The sequence below is a fragment of the Dendrobium catenatum genome, unplaced genomic scaffold (assembly GCF_001605985.2).
Source record: "Dendrobium catenatum unplaced genomic scaffold, ASM160598v2 fragScaff_scaffold_146, whole genome shotgun sequence".
NCBI lineage: Eukaryota > Viridiplantae > Streptophyta > Magnoliopsida > Asparagales > Orchidaceae > Dendrobium > Dendrobium catenatum.
Window position 1 is genome coordinate 142,735 of NW_021318608.1, and position 11,739 is coordinate 154,473.

Here is an 11,739-nt window from a genome sequence, read left to right on the forward strand (position 1 = left end):
CCGACGTAGCACTACGTAAGTTCACCGGATCAAATAAAAGCTCCTACATTAACGTTCCCTGGCCCCACGTTATTTTTTCTTAAACTCATAGGTGGAACGTTGCAGGCCAATAGCCTGTTAGAAGTTTAAAATAGTGGTTCGGTCGGTGGTCCTTTTCTGAGTGGGGACCATTCATTTTGTTGTTTCGGAAAAAATTGCTGTACATTTTTGTTCTATTTTAATTTCTTAGATGGACGTTTGAGCTGTTCTCTTTTAGCCTTTGGCGGTTTGGTTTTTTTTTTTTTTTTTTAGAGCATAAACTTCTAATTAAGATTTTTTTTTTCCGAATATTGAGTGAAAAAGCCCGAATTTTATTGATTATAAATTATAGTTTAGAAGTGATAAAGAACAAAAATTACCGCTCATATGGTCAATTAAAATAAAGAATATAGAACTCAAATCGCAAAGAGCATCTCTCAAATAATCGAGAAATTATTAGGTGCGGAGTCCGTACGTAGAGATACGTGCGGACTCCAATAAAATGTTGACACGTAGATATTCAATTGGATTTATTTTTTACTTTATATATTAATGTGTCTGCGAAATTTTAAGCCAAGTACATCAAAAGCGTAGGTAAAACACAGTCAAAGCGCAATAACAAGCTCAATAAAAGAGCAGTCAAAGCACACTAAAATGCAAGTCAAACACAAAAAAAGACGCAACCAAAGTGTCCTCATTGTGTCAAATTTTAAATGGATGTCTGGACATCTCTACATCCGGACTCCGCACCTAATAAATTCTCCAAATAATGAGGGTTATAAGAGGAGTTGGATTAGTCTCCTTCGCCTAATAGGGGTTGATCTTGAGAGACATAAATAAAAGTGGACTTATAAGCAGACATCGGAATATGCATATCCAAATTTATGTGTTGCATATTCTATTAATTTTAATAAGTATAAATATAACGATTATGCTATTAACAAGTACATTCTAATCATTCTGAGAAAGCATACTCTATATATTACTTTGTGAAATCATAAGGGGAAGCATATGCTCTGTAATCAAGTTTGATCTAATATTTCTGTGAAAGTGCAAGTGAAATTACACACCACTATTTGCAATATTCAAGCCCAAATAAAAAGGTCTGAAAAGTGATTATGAAATTACACACCACTATTTTCCTTCAAGTTCAATTTTTTATATTTTAAGGAGTTAAATAAAAAATTATTTTTTGAAAATAATAAGAGATTCAAATTCATGTTTTTCCCAACGGTTAAAACGAAAGTCTGTTCGTCATCACTTCTAAGTAAAGAATTGCCGTCAACACCAGGTGGCTATCATGCACTGATAAATACACGCGATTTTTATTTTTGTTTTTTACTTTGGCATAAGTTGCTTCACTCAGTCATCTCTCTACCTTATAAAATTAACCATTGTTAAAATTTGAATTTGGTCTCTTTCCCATCTGTCGCTGTTGAAGGAGCAAAAAAGAGCTCATGAAGTAGAAATTACACGTCGGAAGAAGGAAAGCTGCATCTACAAATCTCAAAAAAGGAGTTGGATTGCATTTCCTTCTTGTTCTGGCTGTTGCTGTTTATTAGTCCTGTTGGATTATTTATGGGTGGAAAGTCTTCTTCAGGTCTGCGGTGAAATTGCTTTGTCACGACTAATTGGCGTGTGGATTTTCTTATTTCTTAAAAAATACAAATCATCCTCATGATCACTGGCTTCAAAATCTGCCCTGATTGCTTCCTTCCGGTCAATGCCCTTGTTTCGTGGTTTAAACCGGAGATCCTTTAGGGTTTTTGCTGTGGATTTGGTTGGGAAGCTGAGCATCGAGATAGTGAGCGCAATGTGTTTATGCTGATAGGTTACTGAGCAAGTAATCTTCTTGCTTTGATGGGAAGATAGCAGATCTTGGATGGATGTACTGCGGCTAAGATCGGTTTCGTTTGTTTGAGTTGTTTGGCACAAGTTCAAGCAGCTCAGAATGGATGCATTATATTCTCAAATAACCTCATGAGCGTATTCCAAAGGGTATGTTTGACAAAAAATTTGTTTGCAAGATGGGTTTTTTTTTTTTCGAGAGAAAAGATATGGTGGTTTGGATTTGTTGGGAACCTTTTTTTTAGGTTTATAGCCATATCCTTGTTCGTTATAGCAAATGCTGAAATCTCTGCCTTTCTATTTGTACTTCTTTCTTTTAGGCTTGCTGATTCACAAAGTTTTGCCCAATTTCATGTATAAGAACTGATTTTTTTGTAGATTTGCACATGAAATGTGAAGTCTGTCGCCCATTGACAGGTGCTCATAGCATCTTTTTGTCAAACAAATCATTAAAGTTGAACTTCTGTGTAAGTCATAATTACTGGAAAGTAATTAGTGCTAAAAATGGTTTATTTGGCATTTCCTTACCATTTTAAAGTTGGCATTGGCTGTTTAGAGACTTCTTTACGTTTAACGAATGTTCTTTTTTTTTTTTTTGATGCGCTCTTTAATTTGGGGTTAGATGCAACTTATCTTTTGTGGCACAACAAATCTTGTCCTCTTGAATCCTTTTCCTCTTTTAATCCTTTCCCTAGACGTGTTTACGTAACTTCACAGTTTAACAATCTCTCTCTCTCTCTCTCTCTCTCTGAGAAAGTGCAAGTTCTCATGTACTTGACATCCAAGGCATTTAGGATTTGGAGGGAACCATTTAGGAGAAAATAAAATATGACTTTTTTTTAATTGAACAAGGGGTATGCATTTTCCAGTGTAGAGGATTTTGGTTGGTTTACTTTTTAATTTAAATCATTGTTACATGCCTCCTCTACTTCCTTTGATTCTTTATTTGAACATATTCCATAATCAGTATAAATTTAATTAATAATTTTGTTTTTCTTAATTATATTGTATAAAATGTATTCCTTTTATATCACTCTTTCCATGGATGCAGGCCATCGAGGGAGTTTTCATTTATGCTGTACCTGGAATCGCCAACCATAGTAGATGGGAAAGCACACGAAAGTTGTTTCCATTTGCTTTTGCGGTCTACTATGCTTGAATTTCATTAGCTGTGGTTAGTTTAAAGATTTGAGTTTTAGAACAACAAGTGCAATGAATAATTGCTAAAACCCTATGATTTTAATTCTTTCTATATGAAAATTGTCTCAGATACGCATGTAGTTCCTTCAATTTGGATCACCTATATTTTTTGTATCTGATTGATTTACTTCATTCTTGCCAGAAGGGACCCAAAATGGGCCAGATGAGGTGAAATGGGCATGCAATTGTGCCGCTAATCCTCTGGCAGTATTCAATTCCTCTAGCGCTTATAATTGTTCTACATCTTGTCATTGCATACCAGGTATAATATATTGCTTAGATTAAAATTTTCCTATTGAGAAAGTCAATACCTTGAAAATGGAGAATAATTTATGTGTATGGTAGAACTCGAGCATTCACAGTGATTAATTCTACAATTTTTCTTGACCATTCATTCTTTTATGGGTTATCAACACGTTTGCCTTATAACATGAGTGTTAATGCTTCTCTTCCGGAAAAGAACAATTTCTTCACTATAAGTGACCAAAGTTATTATAAACTTGACTCATCTATAAGTGACCAAAGTTATTATAAACTTGACTCATCTATAAGTGACCAAAGTTCCTAGTTAGTCTACTGGAAAAGATCACTACATGGTTGCTACTTTGTTGAATTACATGTGAAATATTTTGCAAATCAATGAAATTTTATAAAGTTTGCTATCATTAAATCACTAATAAGCTTCGCATACATCACTTAGGCTCATGTGGTTAATACCTTAGGTAAAAGCTAAGGTAATTATGAGCCGTATAGCGTTGAGAAAAGAATGCATCCATCATGGTTGGCTGATGGCTCAAGAACAAAAAATCAGAAATTTGTACTATTGAATCTTCATGGACACCTTGAAATTGATCTTCATCACAATTATTACCATCATCTTATTTAATTATCAATGATGATTCTTAGGACAAATTGGGTTTCGATGCCAATGGATGCATATTCAATGTGGAAGATTTATTGAAGCTTTGAATAGTTGGAGAAGATGGAAGAAGAGGGGAGAAGAAATCTATGCCAGACCAGTAGGAAAATTCTCGCACATAACCCATACGGAGGAAGAATCTATACAAAGCATCATTATCATTTAATTATCATAATCTACTCATCACATGACTCTTGGATCTTTATTCATAATAGAAGATGCTACCGGATGAGAATAAATAATCAAACTTATCCTGAAGTAACAATTGACAATATTGGCCATGACAATTAAAAATAATAACAAATATAGACTAATGATAAACTAAAGTTTCATTTAGTACGGCTTTCTTACTGCTTCTTAAAGTGGTTTTAGTACAAAAATTTTAATTTTTGTACTAAAAAGCCTTTTTAAGAAGCATTAAGAAAGCTGTCCCAAATGAAGCCTAAGAAAAGAACTACTATAATAATATATCTAAAATACTTTCAATAATATGTCTAAAACACTAAGATAATAGGCCTAATCCATGCCTGCCCTGCATATTAGTTACTGAGATCTCCAATGCTTCCCTCCCTAGTAAGTTTACATAGTTTTTTTGGACAGATTTGGAATAGTATTTAGTCCATGGTTACTAAGGTATTTGTACACTTCAAGATCGACATAGGGTGTAAAGGAATTTCTTAGCCTCATGATTTAACCATCCCTCTTAAACCCTTTGCATGGTCAAGAACTAGCATGTATTTCTGAAAGAATAGTACATTAAAGTTACTCAAAAGATTAGAGACGTTATGTCATGACCTTCATAGATTTCAGTTGCTGTTTTATTTGTCTATTTATTTTCGGTTTCTCAAAATGTAGTAAATTTAGTACATTGAAGTTACCAGTAAGTGTAGAAACATCAGGTTGCAACTTGATAGATCTGAGATAAGAATTACTTTTTTTTTAGATTGTTGAGAAATTCCTTGAAATATTCAACTTACTGCATTATACGATGTTGTCATCATTTGGTTATAAAACTATTTAAGTATAGATTTGTTAGATCATGTGCAGGTATTTAGCTTGTCATATCAATATATGATTTGTAATATGTTAGCATCTCACGGACATCCAAATGATATTCATGGCAGATGAAGTAGGAGAGCCAGATGGTGTAAGCTGGAATTGTTCTTGTGCAACTTTTGCAACTCAAGCCACTGAAAGCATCCACAGATCCAGCTGCTTCACATCCTGCAACTGTACTTTTGGTATAAGTGACCTTAAACTTTAGACAAAATACATCAAATAATTTTAACCAAACCACATGTTGGTTTTAGGAGATAGATCTAACAATTTAATGTCTAACTGTGTGAAAGCTTAGGCTGTAAGGTTATGGCTCCAGAAATTTTATTCAACCATGCCTGCACATGCACGTGCCTTTGAGGGTTGAAAGCATGGACTTGTCACATACTTTTTTTTTTATTGTACTAAGGCTTTGTTGGGATAGACTTTTTTACTGCTTCTTAAAACAGCTTTAGTACAAAATAGTACAAAAAATAAAATTTTTGTTCTAAAAAACTAAAAAGCTGCTTTAAGAAGCAGTAAAAAAGTCGTCCCAAACAAACCCTAAATTTAAGCTGTCAGTTTCAGTGGATTAGTGGTGTGCGGTAATACCGTGACATTTAGGAAGAGAAGATATTGAGCTTGATGGTGAGTTTCATAGGGAAGTTCCAGGTTCAAGGACATTTGGCCATTCCCTTTCCTCATTTATACATACATGTTTGCGATTCACTTGTACCTTTCAAAAATTACGTAGGCATGCATTAAGTTAAAAAATGCAAGATAAGTCTCTTGATTTACTGCACCTGAGGCTGCCAAATATGATCTAATATTCAGCCTATTTCAATGTGAATATTCAACATGGTAGCTCTGAAATCAGCATTGATATCATATCATAAAATTTCCGTAATAGACTAATTGAAAATTTCAATGATTCTAGTGAGATGACTTTGGCATTTGGCTATTAACCATTATGCCAGTTTATTTTAAATACTTATCATGGTCAAGATATCAAAAAGGTCAAATTATTAGATTCACACACCGGACAGAGAGAATCATCAGGATTTCTCTTTGTCTATAATAAAAGCACAGTCAAAGTGCAGCTGCTGCAGTAACTGTGCTTTGACTGTATACATGAAGAAATCCGAATTATTCTCTTTGTCCGGTGTCGTCCGAACCTTATAATTTCTCGTCAAAAAAACCCTTGAAGTGTATAGTTGCTGCTAGACCACCTTATATGTTCGTCGTATTGGTTTTCCCAATAATAGAGTGTTGTTGACTGGTATAAGAACATTTTAATTGTTTCTCCATGTACGTTCACCTTGAATGCTATATGGATGTAGGGTTGGTTGCTTGGTGAATGTGTGCCTATGTGCACACATGCATGTATGCATATGAAAGTCTATGTGCATCTCTAACTTTGACTCTTATTATCTATATACCCTTCTCTCCCTTTTCCTGCTCGCTCACTCTTTCTGGCCAACTTCCTCTCACCGCTCTTTGTGTGCGTGCGCTGCTATAGTAACAAATATCTTACGTGCATATATATACGAGTGAGTCATGTCAGTCATGCATGCATGTTTGCAGACACGAGGTTTCATGGCATGTTTAGATGATGAAGCATGTTTCATGGCACTCAACTTCTTACTTTATGGCTGTCACAGGCTCAGCAGAAAATTCAACGGCACAGAAGCACATCACCTGGATGGTTGTTATGGTCGTTCTTATAGTCTGTGTTGCGATCATATCAATAGCTTTTCTTGCTTCTATTGCATTTCATTTTTGCCAAAAGGACAAGCTCTTTCTCCAACGACAGATATATTCTTCTACAAGAGACACAAGCTTCAACAGTTCGGCAAACTTAATAAGCTATCGATCTGCTACATTATTGCGAAGCCAGCATAAGACTGATACCCTGCTCGGCCCTTTCATAGGTAACTTGAGGACTCTTTCTAGCTTCCTAAACTTTCATAGGCCTTCAAAATAGTTGAAGCATTGAGTTTTATTTCGAAGGGAAAAGCTTAAAATAGTCCTTTCAATTATGTTTTGATCAATTTAGTCACAATATTATATTTCTCCAATTTAGCCCGCAACTATACAAAATTGTTCCCAAGTAATCCCTCTAAGTCTAAATTGGGATCAATTTTATATCACCTTTTTCGTAAATTTTGATCTTGGGGGCTATAAACTAAATTGGAGAAATATAGTACTCGGGGACAAAACTGACCATATATGAATAATCTGATCATATATAAATAATCGGGGGACTATTTTGAGCTTTTTCTTAATTTTAACTTCAAATGTATATAATGCTATGCCTCTTATGGTGATCAATTATTTTCAGCATTTTTTTTCTGACAATAATGGTTGATGCTCTGTATTTTTTGGCATCCTTCTTTTCTTATTAAGGTTGTTAGAGGCCTGTTTTTTATATTTTGTACTATTGCCATATTAATAATTGGACTTTGCCCTTAGCTTTATTAGAGGTGATCACAATTTTACAACAATTGGATTTTAACTATTTATATTGCTTCTACGATAAAGGTTTTCTTTTCAAGTTTGCTAGTTTTAGCAGTTATCTTTGTAGGGCTTCAATATATTTTCTTTCTAGTAACATTTATTAATTATTATCTGGTATTCGAGCAGATTATCATGTATTGACAAATTCTAGTGCCTTTTAAGTAAAACACACTTTTTAATGCATATATTTTCATGTGATATTGACTCCAGAATGATATATAAGTAAATATCAAGTTAGATATTAGATATATAAATATATAAGAATTTTGTGGCATATATATAAATTGGCTATCTTTTTTTATAGTGTTGCATTGTTGAATTTTCTTTCAAGAAAACAATCCTTACAACAACAACAACATCACAAATCTTTATCCCACTACGTGGGGTCGGCTACATGAATTCTTTTTCTTCATTATGTTCTGTCAAGAGTCAAATTCTCATTTAAATCTAATAAAGAAAGATCATTTCTATAACCCAAAATAAAATGTCTGCATATACCTGATCAGCCATTGCTATTGTATTTGAATGTCCTCTTCCAAGCGATCTCCTAGTATGAATAGGTGACTTCCCTCCCTAATACGTAACTTTTATACCACAGAATTTCTACGAAGGATTTCTGTCATATTTAAAGGGGAAAAGCACACCTTACCTGGAACAACAATCCAGTTCTCATATTTTGAACTGGAACAGGCAACTGATAGATTCTCCGATGCAAATCTGATTGGACAAGGCGCGAGCAGCAATGTTTTTCGTGGTAAACTGTTGGATGGAAGGATTGTTGCCATTAAGAAACTAAAAGCGCTTAGTGAGACAGAAGAAGATTCTGGTTTTCTAACTGAGGTAAAAATATGATTTTCTTTCAATGGATATTTTTCCTACAATTATATCTGACAAAATTTTTGAGATCATCCAAACTCTAGCAAGTTTCTAAGCTTTTGATATCAAAATGTGTTTCATGTAAATTGAAGCATATTCAAATTACATGGTTTCCTGATTTAAATCCTATGTTATTGCATTTCATACCTTTAGTTTCTTATATAAACTAATATGCAAGAACGGATTTTGGGGGGTGGGCATATGGGGACACGTGCCCCCCTAAATTTTCAATATATCTTTGTTTGTAATAAATATATATTAATTACCCCTTCTATTTGATATTTCTCACTGTAAAGTAGTTCCCATCTCGCCCCCTCCCCATTAAAAAAAAAAAGCTCGATGATGTCTTTATTTTTCCATTGCTTTAATGCATGCTTCCGTACCTAAGTTTCAAAGACGTTCATTTGCTTGACATAGGCCTTGTTTGGGACGACTTTCTTACTGCTTCTTAAAATAGCTTTCTAGTACAAAACTTTTCATATTTTAATTTTTGTACTAAAAAGTTGTTTTAAGAAGCATCAAGAAAGCTGCCCAAAACAAAGCCATAATCTCCTCGGTTAAGCCTATGAGTGCTATGAATGATTTGATTGTCTTCGAAAGTCCCTGATGAAAAAAAGCACAATAATAATCAATATTGCCCTACTTGAATTGTGCACAGATTGAAATAATATCAAGGCTCAACCACTGTCATGTTGTACCCTTACTCGGATACTGCTGTGAATATCAAAGCAGAAGCTATGAGAGGCTACTTGTATTTGAGTACATGTCAAATGGTAATTTACGAGATTGTTTGGATGCAAAACATGGTAAAGAACCCATCAGTTGGGCTACTCGCGTTCATGTTGCTTTAGGAGCCGCAAGGGGCTTGGAATATTTACATGAAGCAGCTGCCCCAAGGATATTGCATCGTGACATCAAGTCCACCAACATTCTCTTAGATGAAAATTATAAACCAAAGGTAAATTTGTTTTATGCTTGCACTTTCTGTTACATTTTCTCAATGTAACTAATATCCTTTCTTAAATTAAATATGAAAAGTTTTACTTGATCGATTGTGAGTTTGAACTCACGTACTGGGACTTAAGATTAGAGAGAATCGTCTTAGATCGTTTGGACACATAAAACGGCGGCCTTCCAATGAACGAACCAGTTAGGTAAGTAGAGGTATTAGATTTGACTTATGTTAAGAAAGGTAGAGGTATACCTAAAAAGACTTGGTTAGAAAATATTAGAAATGATATTTCTTTATTAGATTTAAACAAGAATTTGACTTTTAATATGACACAATGGAGAAAAAAGATTCATGTAGCTGACCCCACGTAGTGGGACAAAGACTTGATGTTGTTGTTGTTGATTGTGAGTTTGAACTCGTTGATTCAAGATGCAATATAAGTGTATACGGTAAATGTGATTTGGTACACTTCAATCTTTGTTTGAAAATTTGTTTTACTTTCTATATGATCTTATCTTATCTTTGTTGAAAGAACTACCCACTAGGTGAATGCATTTTTCTTAAGCATGGGCAAGGTTAAATAGAATGCAATGCCGTTTGTCCTGGTTTTATTTTTGAGCCATCTTATAAACATATAACCTGCTTATTATGTTTTGAAAGAGAATTTTTTTTTCCTGGCAGAACTAGCATTTTCTTATGTTTATGAAACTAATTTCTTTTTTTTCTGGATCTGCATTCTACAGCATTCCATCATTCAATGTATTCTTTTATGCAGATTACTGACCTTGGCATGGCCAAGTATTTAATGTCCGATGATCACCCGAGCTGTTCAAGCTCCCCGGCAAGGATGTTGGGAACATTTGGATATTTTGCACCTGAATATGCCATTGTAGGAAAAGCTTCACTAAAGTCTGATGTTTTTAGTTATGGTGTAGTTATTTTGGAATTGATCTCAGGGCGTCAACCAATACAAAAATCAGCTAAGGGTGATGAGAGTCTTGTGATTTGGGTAAGGTTCCGTTAAAACTTACAGTAAGCTTCAAATTTTAAATAATGTTCTGTTAGAATGTTCTCTTGTTTTAGTTCATATTTTGTTGATGTTATTAACCATGAAATTTTACCAACTAAAATAACAATGATGGGAGCTTTGTAACAAGTATTATGATTTCCGGTTGGTATTTTGACTTTGATCAGCCGTTTTTGGTCTACAACTATTTTATACACGTGTTAGTCTTGAAGGAGCTGAAGGCTTAGAATTCAAAATTTTCTGAAATGGCAGGCAACAGCTCGCTTGAATGATAGCAAGTTGGTTGTAACTGAATTACCTGACCCTCTTTTAAAAGGAAACTTCCCTGAGGAAGAGATGCAAATAATGGCTCATTTAGCAAGAGAATGTCTCCAATGGGACCCAGATTCTCGACCGACAATGACAGAAATTGTTCAGATCCTCACCACGATTGCTCCTGAGAAGTATCAGAGGAGGAACTTCCATGAAAACTTCCATATGGTTAGTTTCCAGTTTATTGTTGTGTATGCATGTGTGTCACTGTTGTTTTTATGAGATTGATTTTTGTTGTTAATTTTGTGGATTTAGTGCTGTTGGTTCATTGCTCCTTCGCGTTAGGATATCTAGTAAAGCATAAAACGTTTGTTTAAAAGCTTTATCTGCACAAGTCAGTTGTCCTTTCCTTGATGAGTATTAAAGCTAAGGGGCGTGGGCGAGTCGACGAGACCAGCGCGGGGCAAGGCTTGACCAGGTGCCACTACGGGCGAGGGCCGGCTGGTCGCGACTTGCAAGGGGTGAGGCGCTGAGGTCGTGAGGGCTTGACTGCAGGTCGCCTGACGCAACCCTGGATCGGCGGCAGCACTGGACTCCGGCTAGACCTGAAACCAAAGAAAAGCAAAAATAACAGGGAAGAATTGTTCCCAGAAGAGTATCTGTATTTTTTTGTATATGTAAAAAGTGTCCTTCTCCAATACAGAGATTGTATTTGTATCCCCTCCCAACGGTAAGGTTACCTATCATTACTATGAATATACTACTCAGCAAAAGTATATAAAAAGCTAGTAATAACAGAAATAGTACTAAGATAGTGGGGCTCAAAGCCTAACCGAATTCTTGTAGAAAGCTACGGTAAAAGGAACCTGGTAACCGGGGCACATGGGGAGTATTGCGCTGCATCAGTCTTCCCCGGCAGAAGAAGAGCTCTGTAAAATTGGTGCGTCATCAGCTGAATGGTATGGCCACATGTCTGCGATATTGAAGGTGGAGGAAGTCTGTATATCATAGGGTAAATCTACAATGTAGGCGTTGTCATTTATCTTGGCTACCACGGACACTGGGCCAATCTTGCGACGATGCAATTTGGTGTAC

General features: G+C 35.2%; 1 protein-coding gene across 1 annotated transcript; it reads left to right on the forward strand.

Annotated features, from left to right (window-relative positions):
• The first annotated feature begins 1,467 nt into the window (after positions 1-1,467).
• On the forward strand, positions 1,468-10,989 carry LOC110114344 (receptor-like serine/threonine-protein kinase NCRK). Its single transcript, XM_028700883.1, has 10 exons — positions 1,468-2,016; positions 2,919-3,040; positions 3,209-3,328; positions 5,110-5,226; positions 6,682-6,951; positions 8,136-8,377; positions 9,072-9,371; positions 10,141-10,374; positions 10,645-10,872; positions 10,960-10,989. The coding sequence occupies exons 2-10, from the start codon at positions 2,971-2,973 to the stop codon at positions 10,987-10,989; spliced, it is 1,611 nt and encodes a 536-aa protein (XP_028556716.1). The 5' UTR covers positions 1,468-2,016; positions 2,919-2,970.
• Positions 10,990-11,739: the final 750 nt, after the last annotated feature.